The sequence below is a fragment of the Megalobrama amblycephala genome, linkage group LG15 (genome assembly GCF_018812025.1).
Source record: "Megalobrama amblycephala isolate DHTTF-2021 linkage group LG15, ASM1881202v1, whole genome shotgun sequence".
NCBI lineage: Eukaryota > Metazoa > Chordata > Actinopteri > Cypriniformes > Xenocyprididae > Megalobrama > Megalobrama amblycephala.
Window position 1 is genome coordinate 4,900,815 of NC_063058.1, and position 14,573 is coordinate 4,915,387.

Sequence of the window (14,573 nt, forward strand, 5' to 3'; positions counted from 1 at the left end):
CAGATGAAGACCTCTTCATTGGAACAGAGACAAAGGAAATGTGTTTTCATATCCAAATGTTGACAGTTATATTAGTAGGTTACCATGATCTTCACTTTAAAGTGAATTATACATTATGCGTTATTCACATTAATTATGAAACTGTATATAGTAGTTTTTAGTAGTTATCTGGGAGGTACAAAAAAAAATAGTAGTCATTGACTAATTCAATAATCAGAGTTTCTTGTTAGTTAATAACACTTACTAGAGTGATAATATTGCGTTACTTATTTGTTCCTGTGTATAGTTTGCTTGTTGTGTATTTGTGCAACCATGTAAATATATTGTGTAAATGGTTAAATATACTTCGGAAAAATAACTTCAGTTGCCATTTGTTCATTTATGCCTTTATTTCAAACTTAGTTGTACACTGTATCATTATCTAGGAGGATATTTTGTAAAACTGATTCCCTCTCATTCTCTTATAGCAGGCCTGGTTTAAAATAGCCGGGATGGGTATAATATAGTGAATTTTAAGTACACCCAAGAACTGGTAATTAAAACAACATTTAAAAGTATCACTGTAATGATGAATCAGTGGAGTTGGTATCCGTTTGCAGCTTTAATAGTAAAAGCAGTAATGCAGACTTGCAGGGGTCGATTATCAGCAATAGTATCCAATTCAAAACAGAGACAATTTCATAAAACAGGCACAAGATCAGGGCAGGCAGCAAGCAATCACAGGATATATTCAGGTAAATGAAGCAGGAACAATAGGCAGGCAACAAAGAGTCAAAACAGGATAAAGTCCAGGGTCAAACACAGGCAAGGCAAACATAACAACAGAACACTCAGTAATGTAAGCCAGGGCAAAGACAAGACTTTGCAAAGTATGAGTTTGAGAGAGTGCCTTAAATAAACCCGTAGATGGAGAACAGGTGTGGAGGCAATCAGTATCAGGTATGAGGATTTTGGGAAATGGAGTCCGGGGAAAGAGAGTCAATACTCAGTTGATGGGGCCCTCTGGTGGTGAGCAGAAGGAATGATTTGCTTTCACATTCATTTAGAAAGAGATGAGATGTATGTAAAACATGACATGCATGTACAAAAAATGAGAAACAAATAATATAATCAACCAAAGAACCACACATACTTGGAGCCGTGGATAAAATACCCATGAACAAGAAATATAATATGATATGTAAAAGATTCTAAACAGAGATATAGTAAATGTTTAAAATATTCAACAATACATCACACAACTGAATTAGAAAAAAAAAAAAAAAAAAACACTTAGTTCGTTTCAGACAACATCAGGGGACCCATGGAGATGAACGCACTGTCATGGATTTCCACAGACCTGCTCTCTCTCCAGTGGTGTTCAGAGTCACAGTGCTGAAAGAGAAAACATACAGGATAAACAGGCTGTTTTAATTGATGTCATTAAATGACTCTATGCTATTCTATTCTATAACTAAAGCAGAGGGCAGTCGAAACATATAGCTAAGTGAATATGCGTTTTGTTTTAGGACATACTGCAACAAAACTTGACATGATACTAAAATATGAAATGTTTTATCATTATTTAAACATATATTATATTTTATAGAGTATGCTACATATGTAATTTGATCAATGTGTCCATTACATTAAAATGTTTATCATATAAAGCGGCCAATCGTGTCTCGTTAGAAGACTTGGATTGAACCTGCTCGCTCTGTGTAACACTTAAGGTGAAGTTTTCCAAAACATATGTTATACTAAGGAAAATTACACTTAATGTGCTTTATACAACCAGACACGTACATCCTTTTATTCCAGAAAACAAATGAAAGCATACAAAACTATGAAGGCATACTACTTTTTTGTTAGTCGTTGCATATGCAAGTTGTATTAACTTTTGACAAAGTGGTCACTGCACACACAAGCATTATCCGAGTCGGCTCCTCCCGACGGCAGACGCGGGATTACAAGCCACTTTTTCCTGTGTTTTTTCAGTCAATTTCTTGCATTTTTTTCCTTGATGAACAACAACTTTTGGTACACGATAAAAGCTCCCTGTGGTTTGATCGATTAGAGCAACAATAAACTACACAAAACAGGCATTTCATAGTGCTTCCCTATATAGAAAATCACTTCCTGCCCTCCATCTGCATTTCACACCACCCTGTGACGTCATGTGCAAACAACCTATAGTCTGCAATGAATATCGTGAGTCATGTCTCATGTCTTGTTCATGTGCAGGGTGTATTAGAATTGTGTAATAACTGATGTATGCCATTTGGAAAAATGTTATGTTTTGTGTTGATTGGATGAAGTGTAACTGAATGGTGGACTGTTGTGTGTTGACCTACTCTCTCAATTGCCTAAGAAAAAATTCTCAATAAAGGATAAAACAAACTAAACTATTCAGAAGGCCTGTGGTGTATTTATACACATATTTTCTTAACAGGGAATTATACAATTAAAAACACTTCTACTCAACTACTGCTTAAACAACTATTCTAACCATATTTACAAGACAATATCAGAAACATTTAACTAGTTTTGAGAGGGTTTGTAAACTCACAGTTGAGCAGTGATTTCCTGACAGAAGGCAAAGGTGAACAGCACAGTGCAGGTAAACCTTAGTGGAGTTTGCAGTGAAGACAAACATCCTGAAGGAAAAACGGCTGGATGTGGAGACTCCATTCTGCAGCAGCTCAACTGTGTCGTCATTTGGATTGGGACACCTGAGAATATCAGTAATGACAATCAACAAATCAGTTTCCTTAATAATATGGTGTGGAGAATAAAGGAACCTGGTAACACTTTATAATAAGTGGAGTGTAATAAAATACTTACAAATCATTTGCAAACTATTAGTTTATAGTTAATTAATAGTTTATATACTGTAGTTTATCTTGAACCAGGGTTGATGGTTTCGTTGTTTCTTTGTCTCAGCAATCTTTGCTGATTCGTTTCAGCTGTTCATCATCTCTGCCTGCGTTCGCGCTTTCGCGTCCACACCTGTTCTGTGTTTGCGTTGATTGCTCTCCTTATTTCTCCCTGCTGTCTGTTCGAGTCTGTGTCGGGTAATTGTTTCCACTGTTAGTGTGGTGTGCTACTGCAGTATCTCTCTGCTCTAATATTGCTTGTGGGTGTGTTATCAATTTGAGTCCCAGTTCCAATCCCAGTCTCAGATTCTGAACCTGAACTCGTGGTCTGTCTGTCTGAGACTTCGGTCATCAGGTCTGGTCTCTACCACCCACCAGCCAGGGTGTGCTCCATCTGCTACCTGAGACACTCCAGATCGATCACCGAGCCAGATTTGTTCTGGTCTTTCTTCAGGGAACGAACTGTGACTACTCCTTCTGATCTCCAGCTGTGGTGTTTCTACGCCTGGCAGTCTGTTTTTGTTCCATTTTCTGTTTGGGACTCTAAATAAATATTGTTAACCTACTCCTTTGCCTTTGGGTCTTCTGCAGCCTCATAACAGTAGTTAATACATTAATAGACTATTTACAAATGATGAGTTCTTCATACATTATAGGGTAGTTTAACCAAAAATGAAATTTAGCCCAGAAAGCTACTAAAGATGTATATTAAACAGTTCATGTGACTACAGTGGCTCAACCTTAATGTTATTGTCAGACACAGACGAGGACACAGATGAGGTAAAGTGTAACAGTGTTTATTAACAGAGGTTTCAGACACAGGTGATGACACAGGTAGAGAATCTTGACACGTAGAACTGACAATAGGTATAACAGTGATAACTTTCCTTGGCAGATGACGATGGTGACACAGATGAAGACGGAGGACTCAGGACTGGAGATGAAGACGATGAAGACAACAGTAGGTACAATGTTCAGGTAAGACGAGGTCGAGTGACGTGTAGGGATCGGTGCAAGACCAGACAATGAGTGAATGGAACTGGTGTGCTTATATGTGGCTCTGGTGATGATGCACAGGTGTTCAGTATTCCGGTGATTGTGAACGAGTGGGCGTGGCGTAAGTGTCCGTGTCTGAAGGTGCCGGTTGTGTAGCCGTGACAGTACCCCCTCCTCCACGGGCGGCTCCTGACGGCTGGGAACGATGGCGGCGACGGGGTCTACCACGGCTTCGAGGAGCGGGACGGTCGGGATGTTCCTGGTGGAACTCGGTAAGTAGACTGGGGTCAAGGATATCCTGGCGGTTGACCCAGCATCGCTCCTCTGGGCCGTAGTTCTCCCAGTCCACTAGGTACTCCAGTTGGGACCCACATCGCCGCGAGTCAAGGATAGCTCTCACCCGGTAGATGTTGGTGTCTTCATCGATGGCAGGAGGAGGAGGTACGGCATCATCACCAGGCTCTGTGGAAGGAGGAGACAAAGGGTCAGTGAAGGGTTTGAGAAGTGAAACATGGAAGGATGGTGAGATGCGATACTGTGCTGGGAGTTGGAGACGGTAGGTCACTTCATTCAGCTGCCTCTCGATGGTGAAGGGTCCGATGTACCGGGGACTCAGCTTACGGCAAGGCAGCCGGAGGCGGATGTCCCGAGTGGAGAGCCAAACTTGTTGTCCTGGTTGATATTGAGGAGTGGGTCGTCGGCGGGCGTCAGCTTGCTCCTTGTGCCTCCGGACTGCCTGCTGGAGGTGCACGTGAGCTGAGTCCCAGACCCTCTCGCTCTGTCGGAACCAGTGATCTACCGCTGGGATCTCCGAGGGCTCACCCGACCATGGAAACAAGGGAGGTTGGTATCCTAACACACACTGGAACGGGGTGAGCCCTGTGGTGGACTGCTGGAGGGAATTCTGGGCGTATTCGGCCCAGGGCAGATACTGGCTCCAACAGTCCTGGTTACGGTGACAGTAGACCCTCAGGAACCTCCCGATTTCCTGGATTTTCCGCTCAGTCTGGCCGTTGGTCTGAGGGTGGTATCCTGACGAGAGGCTGACGGATACCCCTAGGAGGCGGAAGAATGCGGTCCAGACCCGGGAGATGAACTGTGGTCCGCGGTCAGAAACGATGTCTTCAGGTAAACCGAAGTGGCGGAAGACGTTGTGAAAGAGTGCCTCTGCCGTTTCGAAGGCCGTTGGTAGTCCTTTGAGAGGAATGAGCTTACAGGATTTCGAGAATCTATCCACCACAACGAGTATACAGGTGAATCCTTGAGAGGAAGGAAGATCTGTCATAAAGTCTATTCCAATGTGGGTCCAGGGTCGTTCTGGGATGGGCAGAGGCACAAGCTTTCCTTCAGGCAATCTCCTAGGGGTATCCGCGATGGCACAGACTGAGCAGCCCCTGATGTACCGGGAGATGTCCTGAGGCATGGATGGCCACCAATAACGTTGTTGAAGGAGTGAGAGGGTCCTTCTCCTGCCTGGGTGTCCAGAGCCCGGAGATGAGTGAGCTAAGTCCAAGAGGGTGATCCGGTGATAAGGTGGAACGTACAATCTACCCTCTGGACCTCCCGGCGGAGCAGGTTGGAGAAGGTTCTCTTGTTGGATCTGTTGGTTGATGGTCCATTGGATAGGGCTTACGATCATGGCTGGAGGGAGGATAGGTTCTGGAGTTTCAGGATCGGGATCTGCCTGGTGAAGACGAGATAGAGCATCCGCACGGTTGTTCTGATCTCCTGGACGGTAGGTAACTTTGAAGTTGAATCTGGTGAAGAATAAAGCCCATCGGGCTTGGCGATGGTTGAGTCTTTTTGCGTCTCGTAGATATTCAAGGTTGCGGTGGTCAGTGATGACTTCAAACGGTAGTTTCGCTCCCTCCAGCCAATGTCGCCACTCCTCCAAGGCTAGCTTGATCGCCAGGAGCTCACGATTGCCAATGTCGTAATTCTGCTCCGCCGGGGATAGCTTCTTGGAATAGAAGGCGCATGGATGGAGTCGTGGAGGATCCCCCTGCCGCTGGGACAGTACCGCTCCGACCCCGGTGGAAGAGGCATCTACCTCGACGATGAACTGACGGTTTGGATCGGGATGGACCAGGATCGGAGCGGACTTGAAGGCGAGTTTCAACTGATGGAAGGCGTTCGTGGCCGCGGGGTTCCAGGACAGAGACTTGGGCCGGTTACGGAGAAGAGAGGTGAGTGGTGAACTGAGCATGCTGTAGTTGTTAATGAAACGGCGGTAGACATGAGCAAAGCCCAGGAACCTCTGAAGCTCCTTGATGGTATTGGGTTGCTTCCAGTGAGTGATGGCTTCCACCTTCCCCTGGTCCATCTTCACACCATTGGGGTCGATGACATAACCCAGGAACTGGACTGAGGAGGTGTGGAATTCGCATTTTTCCAGTTTAAGGTAGAGTTGGTGTTCACAGAGTTTCTGGAGGACGAGTTTGACATGGTTCACATGGTCTTCATAACGATGAGAGTAGATGAGGATGTCGTCGATGTATACAATGACGAACTTGTTCAGGTAATCTCGGAAAACTTCATTCATATAATTCTAGAACACAGACGGACTATTGGACAACCCATACGGCATCACCTGATATTCGTAGTGCCCGGACGGGGTGATGAACGCTGTCTTCCACTCGTCCCCCTTCCGTATGCGAATCAGGTTGTAGGCACTCCTCAAGTCCAGTTTTGAGAATATGGTGGCTCCACGAAGTTGTTCCAGGGCAGCAGGGACCAGAGGAAGGGGATAGCTGAACTTAACTGTCTGTGAATTGAGATGGCGATAGTCAATACACGGCCGCAAGCCTCCGTCCTTCTTGGCCACGAAGAAGAAACTCGACGCGGCAGGGGAAGTCGATGGTCGTATGAATTCCTGCTTAAGGGCTTCTCGAACGTACTCCTCCATGGCCTTCTGCTCCGGGATGGACAATGGGTATACTCGTCCCTTTGGTAACGTAGCCCCAGGCAGGAGGTCGATGGCGCAGTCCCATGGCCGATGAGGTGGAAGTTGGGTTGCCAACCGCTTACTGAAGACATCCTGGAACGCCCGATAAGCTGGAGGAATGGTTACTTGGACTTGGGTTTCTGGACTTTCAACTGAGGTGGATTGGACCGGTAGTGGTGGTTTTCTGGATGAAGAGGATGATTGAAGAACTTTTACAGGTAAGGTGATGCAGTGTTCATGGCAGTTCTTACCCCACTTGAGGATTTCACCAGTTGGCCAATGGATGTAAGGTTGGTGTTGGTTTAACCATGGGCGTCCCAGGATAATGTCAGCGGTTGACTCCTCCAGCACCATAAATGTGATGTCCTCCACATGCAAGTGACCGACGCAGAGGATGAGTGTGGGGGAGAAGTAACGGACATGACCTCGGCCCAGCGGTTTTCCCTGTATGGTCGTTATTTTCAGGTCGACGGGGCTGCGTTGACGTTTGGCATTCAGGAGATTGAGGGTTTGTTGGCTGATGAAGTTCCCCGCCGACCCGGAGTCGAGGAGGGCTTGTACTGAAACAGAAGACTGACAATGTCTTAGGTTCACCCAGGTTTTAGTTAAGCGTGCTGTTTGAGGAGGTAGTTGGATGGTACTCACCGCTGGACGAGGAGGTCGAACTGGACAGGTGGGTAGTTGATGTCCATCTCCCCCACAATACAAGCACAACCTTAAGTTGATGCGGCGTTGTCGTTCTGAGGTGGTGAGATGGTATGTATCAACTTGCATGGGTTCAGGTGCTGGAGGCGCGACAGATGGTGAGACGGGCGGAGGATTTACAGCGGCAGCGGTGTGAGTGCAAGCAGCGAGTCGTTGGGAGACTCGGATAGTTTTTTGGATCAAACTCTCTAATCCCAGGGAATCTTCATATACCACGATCAATTGTTGAACTTCTTCGCGTAATCCATGACGAAAAGTTGTGAGGAGAGCGGCCTCATTCCAGCCGCTGATATAGGCGAGGGTGCGGAAGCGCACGGCATATGAACTCACAGTCTCGTTCGTTTCTTGTCGAATGTTGAATAGCTGATCGTGAATGGATAAGTCAGCTGTCTGCTGGCCGAAGACTTCCTTTAACTGGGAACAGAATGAGGACACGGAACCAAGGATCGCAGAATTAGCTTCCCATAATGATTGGGCCCATTGCAGGGCTTTACCTGATAGTAGATTGATGATGAATGCCACCCGGCTTCTTTCGGTAGTGAATAGATGAGTATTGGCTTCCATGTAAAGAGAGCATTGTAGTAGGAACCCGCTGCAATCCTCCGCCGCGCCGCTGTATGTCGCTGGTTTGGCCATGGGACTCGCAGGGGCAGCTGAAGAAGTGAGCGGTGGAGTGGGTGTTGATGATGACGGTGCGGTGGTTGTGGTATTTTGAAGGAGTGAGGACCGTACAGCATTGACCAGTGCCAGGAAGGGATCCGCGGTGCGGTCCCCGCCTGTGTCTGAAGAGCTCTGCATTTGGTCTGGTCTTCTGTCAGACACAGACGAGGACACAGATGAGGTAAAGTGTAACAGTGTTTATTAACAGAGGTTTAACAGAGACACAGGTGATGTCACAGGTAGAGAATCTTGACACGTAGAACTGACAATAGGTGTAACAGTGATAACTTTCCTTGGCAGATGACGATGGTGACACAGATGAAGACGGAGGACTCAGGACTGGAGATGAAGACGATGAAGACAACAGTAGGTACAATGTTCAGGTAAGACGAGGTCGAGTGACGTGTAGGGATCGGTGCAAGACCAGACAATGAGTGAATGGAACTGGTGTGCTTATATGTGGCTCTGGTGATGATGCACAGGTGTTCAGTATTCCGGTGATTGTGAACGAGTGGGCGTGGCGTAAGTGTCCGTGTCTGAAGGTGCCGGTTGTGTAGCCGTGACAGTTATAAAGCGACAAGAATATTTTTTGTGTGCCATAAAAACAAAATAATGCTTTATTCAACAATATCTAGAGATGTGTGATTTCAAAACACTCCTTCATGAAGCTTTGAAGCTTTACGAATCTTTAGTTTCGAATCAGTAGTTCGGAGCGTGTATCAAACTGCCAAAGTCACATGATTTCAGTTGTAACGAGTCATCACTCAGGCTGGGATCCATTTGCATGCTTTTATTAAGAGATAGAGTAGTCGTACAGGCAGGGTCAGACAGGAGCAGACAGGTATAACAGGGACAGGCAAGATCGTGGTCAAATAACAGCGGAGGATCGGTAACGGGTAACAACAGGATCAGTAACAGGTAGTCAGACAGGATATAATGCTCAGAAATGTTCACCAAGGCAAAACAAGACTTTGCGATGAATTGGTGTGTGTGTGAGTCTTTTATAGTCTGGGTAATGGGTATCAGCTGCAGCGGTAATCAGTCCAAGGCACAGGCTTGTGGGTAATGTAGTGCGTGTGTGTGCGTGTATGTGTCAGTATTCGGGAGACGGCTCCCTCCAATGGCCAGAGGAGGGAACCACAGAGTTCGTCTCTGTGACATCAGTAAACAAGGCTTTGTTACATCATAAGTGTGTCGAAATGTCAATGGTTCACCAATGAGTGGTGTGACTTTGGCAGTTTGATCCACGCTCCGAACCACTGATTCGGAACAAAAGATTCATAAAGCCTCGAAGCTTTATGAAGGAGGTGTTTTGAAATCACCCATCACTACATACTGTTGAATAATATCTTTTAATTTGTGTTCCAAAGGTCTTACGGGTGTGAAACAACATGATTAAAGGTGCAATATGTAATATTTTTGCAGTAAAATATCCAAAATCCACTAGGCCAGTGTTATATATTTTTTTTCACTTGAGTACTTACATTATCCCAAATGTTTGCAACTATTTGTAAATCGTGAGAAAATTGCAGTTTTAACCAAGGCTCTGGGACGTGTGAGGAGTCGCCTGTCAATCGCGTCATACCCACATTACCCTTGGTTTCCGGTTTTATTTTGTAGAAACCATGGAAACACCAAAGACGCTTTAATATATTACATGTTTTGATAGAGGGAACAACTGTTTTGATATATTTATAGACAGAAAACTAATTGTTGTTATATAGCTCAACACGTTTAGTCTTATTGTTTAAATCTAATTTTCTTGATTTTTTGCGAGTACCATGCTTTACCATGCCTTAGAGAAAAACACTATTTAGTGAAGTAGCTAACATAGCATAATCAGATGCAGCTTTATTTTTAGTAACAGTAATGCAGCATTTTCTCCATCATACAATATGTTTTAAAATTAATTGCTTGCCATTTATCAGCACAAGCCATCCAACATTTAATATGATATTGTAAAATCGATCTATCTTACGGCAGTGTGTAACAGTGTCTCACAGCAGCCGCCGTGACGTTAATAATCGCATCCATGAACATGATTTCTTCTTGAGTCCTGTGTCCCTATTCTTTTGCACCGTACGCTGAGGTGGAGACCACATGTCCCAAAATTCCACGCTCAAATTTGGTGTCATCAAGCTATGCCTTTGTTTTGAATAGGCTTCTAGCGACCTCTAGCAGACAAAAAAATATTACATAGTGCACCTTTAATGACAGAATTTTCATTTTTGGATGAACTAACCCTTTAAGTGCTTTAAAGCAACTTTTATTAGAAATTAATTGCATTCATATTCAGTGTTCCTTAAAATGTTTACAAATACATTAAGCACATGCAAACACACACACACACACACACACACACACACACACACACACTGGGTTGCCATGTTTTATTGGGACTTTCCAGAGAAATAATGAGTTTTATACTGTATAAACTGTATATTATTTCCCCTAAACCTACCCCTAATACTTACTGATGTATTTCAACAATGTGATGTTATGAGTATGTAATTAATATTGACAGCATTATTTTATTTATATATTTTACTTATTAAGTGGTTATGCATAGCTTTGGAGATAGACTTAAAGGGTTAGTTCACCCAAAAATGAAAATTCTGTCATTTATTACTCACCCTCATGTCGTTCCACACCCGTAAGACCTTCGTTCATCTTCAGAACACAAATTAAGATATTTTAGTTGAAATCCGATGGCTCCGTGAGGCCTTCATAGGGAGCAATGGCATTTCCTCTCTCAAGATCCATAAAGGTACTAAAAACACATCTAAATCAGTTCATGTGAGTACAGTGGTTCAATATTAATATTATAAAGCCACGAGAATATTTTTGGTGTGCAAAAAAAAAACAAAATGATGACTTATTTAATGATGGCCGATTTCAAAACACTGCTTCAGGAAGCTTGGGAGTATAAATTAATCAGTGTATCGAATCATGATTCGGATCGTGTGTCAAACTGCCAACGACTGAAATCACGTGACTTTGGCGCTCCGAACAGCTGATTCGACACACTGATTCATTTATGATCCGATGCATCCTGAAGCAGTGTTTTGAAATCGGCCAACACTATATAAGTCGTTATTTTTTTATTTTTTTTTTGGCGCAGCAAAAATATTCTTGTGGCTTTATAATATTAATATTAAACCACTTTACTCACATGAACTGATTTAAATATGTTTTTAGTACATTAATGGATCTTGAGAGAGGAAATGCCATTGCTCCCTATGAAGGCCTCACGGAGCCATCAGATTTCAACTAAAATATCTTAATTTGTGTTCCGAAGATTAACGAAGGTCTTACGGGTGTGAAACGATATGAGGGTGAGTAATTAATGACAGAATTTTTCATTTTTGGGTGAACTAACCCTTTAATGTATTTGTAAACATTTTATTGAACTCAATAATGTAGCGTATGCACACGTATCAGGATAATCAATAAACTTTGGAATGTTCAGAACGCTTTTAGCATGCTGAACTGGGTTGTAAAACCATCCCGACTCTGAACAGGTCTGCCAAAGATGAGCCCACTTGACACTTTTGTGGACCTGCGAGGGTAAACAGAAAGTGCAACTTCCTCACTTTGGTGACTTCAAAAGGAGCACCCCCCCCAGAGACTGACCAGATCCACATTCCAACACCCCTCACACACAGGGACACACAAAAACACACACACAGACACATACAGAAACACACAATCATACATTTTTAACTGTATATGTGAACTACCACTATGCTGGAATATACACATGATATATTTTAGAGCCTATGCATGTTTCCTAGTGTTTAAATGAGTGTATTTGTGCTAGTGTGCACTTTAATAGGGGAATCCTGTCTGTAAACCATAACTTCTTGTCTATGCCTTTCTGATCTGTCGAGTTTGATCTCTCCGTAAAGCTCCGGACTCGAGCTATTCACTGAGGTGGGTCACATGGCTGACATATGCATTTTTCTATGTGTTTAATGATACTGTGAAGAAAGCACTCGATCTCGAAATCCAGGCTGATAGCCATTAAGTATGCAAATTCATCTAGGAGACCAAACCAAGGAACTTTGCCCGCCAAATAGTGCTGCGCATCTATTGGCCGCTACAATTCAGGAGGTGTGTTAGCTTGGGTTTCCATAAAAACAACGACACGCACCTTCTCCTTTGTTCTCCCGGGGATCTCCCGATCGTCTCGTGCACGTCTCTCCGGACGCCTCAGGTGACCGCGCTTCCCAACCACGCGCGCAGCTCGGAGGACCACTTCCTTAGACTCTCTCTCTCTTCTCTCTCTTCGGCTAAGTTACTCTTCAGTTTAAACCTCTTTTGAAAACCCCGCCGGAGAAACCCTCTCGGAAAGGACCAACCCAGCCAGGCGCATTGAAACTGCTACACACGGACTTGAACCAATAAGCAACTATTATAATTTACCTGAAATTTGTTTAAACTGATTTCTGTGCTGGCTCTCTCAAAAGGGTTTGACTGTGTAATTTGCCATTCTTTGATCATCTTTCTTTCCCTGTCTTTTCTTTATTTTCACTCTTGTGTATATATATGTGTATACTTCTGTATATATTTTAGACGTATAATCTCTGTAGTCATAGCTGCATATATTAAACACTTAATTCATGCTCGATTGTTCTGTTCGTTCTTTCAACTGAAGACCAAGTCACTTTAACGTTTTTCGATCGCTTTATGCTAATAGCAAGTTATTTTCATGGCCAGAGAATAACTCCGTTTATAATATTCTGTGAGGGACTTAGTTTGCTGGACAAACGAACAGTTTCTCTAAATAATTATTAAACCAGAACTAATCATATATGTAATTGATTATAATTCGTTGTAATTGATTCACAATATATGTTTAATTCCCCGTTGGGTCGATATATGAATCATAATTTATTCATAACCTTATGAATTATTATATTCATATTTCATCCATAAATTGATTAATAACCGCTACATTCGTTACAATAATAATGCAATTATTGTCCAATAAAGGTTGGTTCAATGCACATAATCAATGTCATTTTCCCATTTTCCGTGACCTAATCTAAAGTGAGAACAATTTACAGTCAATATGTTGTTAACAAAGCATTATTTAACCCTTTACATATGAGCTAATTAAACAATATCATGTTGTTTAATACAATGACAATGAATAAAGAACTCACTATTTGTATATAGTCTATTAATGTATTAAATGCAGTTTATAAACCGTTAGTTAACTATAAATGAATTGTTTGCAAATTATTTGTGAATATTTTTACATTATACTTATTATAAAGTGTTACCGAACATTGTATAAAAGAATGATATCAACAAAAACACTGAAAAATTATTTGTTGTGTTACATTTTTCAAGAGTACTACACAAAATTGTGCAGATTACAATTCTGAATCACTAACTGGCATCAAATTTATAGAGGCATTAAAGTGGTGCTTTCAGAAAATCTGTACCCCAAAAGAAAGAATAATAGCCTGCAAGTTTTGCTCTACTGTCTTGTATGACTTTCATTAAAACACAAGAAAAGTCTTACTCTCTGCTGATGAGGTCCCAGCGGATCGAGTGATGAGGATCATTCACAGGTGTCGCCCAAAATTTGTCAATCACTGTGGCAAACTGACGGCTGTCAACTCCCTCAACACGAACTTCCACGAACATCTGCTGGTTTAGCTCCATGTTCACACTTCCATTGAAGGGCTGGGAGAACTCAGCATCCTGATAAAGAACCATCTTAACCTGATATATCCCTTGACCAGCTGGAAGCTTCTTGTGGACAATGCTGTTGAAATAACAGTAGGGTGTGGAAAAATTATACTGATACATTGATACATACTGTATCAATTTAATGAATCTATTTTAGATATATACAGTAGCATAAATGGTCTTGGTTTACATTAAAAAAAAAAAAACAAAACAAAACAAAAAAAAAAACATATATAAAACATTTTTTTTTATATATAAATGAAGTGGCAAAAACTGAGTCAGAACGCTGAAGTCCCACCTCTCTAGTGGATTGATTTCCATATTTGAATAAAGTGTTTCAGTTTGGGGGTATATACAGCTGAAATTCAGCTTTCAGAATTCTCTTCCTGCTGATGGGACCTTTGGTCAAATCCTGAGCTCCAAAAATAAAGTTCTCATAGATGAAGTGGGTGCCATTGGCCTGTGGACCAGATACATAATATTTGAACATTTTAGTTTGAATTTAATTCAATATAATGTCTAGAAGAAGAAGAGCAGCTTGCAAAAAAAAAAAAAAAAACTACAGTATTAAGAGAAAAACTCATCCGTCAACTAGTTTGAATAAAAAAGGTTTAGTTGTACTCTTTCCTTAGTTGTATTTCTACGTTATTTAGTCATTAACAAATTGAGATGTGAGAGCTGAGTGTGTTTAAACTGCATATAGTATACAT

The 14,573-nt window shown here is 42.4% G+C and overlaps 1 protein-coding gene across 1 annotated transcript; it reads right to left on the bottom strand.

The window, feature by feature from the left end:
• Window positions 1-300: 300 nt before the first annotated feature.
• LOC125246595 (pancreatic secretory granule membrane major glycoprotein GP2-like) lies at window positions 301-14,295 on the bottom strand. Its single transcript, XM_048157571.1, has 4 exons — window positions 14,162-14,295; window positions 13,694-13,939; window positions 2,549-2,711; window positions 301-1,374 (listed from the first exon to the last, which is right to left on the bottom strand). The coding sequence occupies exons 1-4, from the start codon at window positions 14,182-14,184 to the stop codon at window positions 1,273-1,275; spliced, it is 534 nt and encodes a 177-aa protein (XP_048013528.1). The 5' UTR covers window positions 14,185-14,295; the 3' UTR covers window positions 301-1,272.
• Window positions 14,296-14,573: the final 278 nt, after the last annotated feature.

What these genes read in the sequence shown, in the direction of transcription:
- LOC125246595 (XM_048157571.1), bottom strand. Translation starts at nt 14,184, where the DNA reads ATGGAAATCAATCCACTAGAGAG. An exon ending in GAAATCAATCCACTAGAGAG is followed by an intron (nt 13,940 to 14,161) that starts GTGGGACTTCAG and finishes TTATTTCAACAG; the next exon opens with CATTGTCCACAAGAAGCTTC. An exon ending in CAGGAAATCACTGCTCAACT is followed by an intron (nt 1,375 to 2,548) that starts GTGAGTTTACAA and finishes TTTCTCTTTCAG; the next exon opens with CACTGTGACTCTGAACACCA.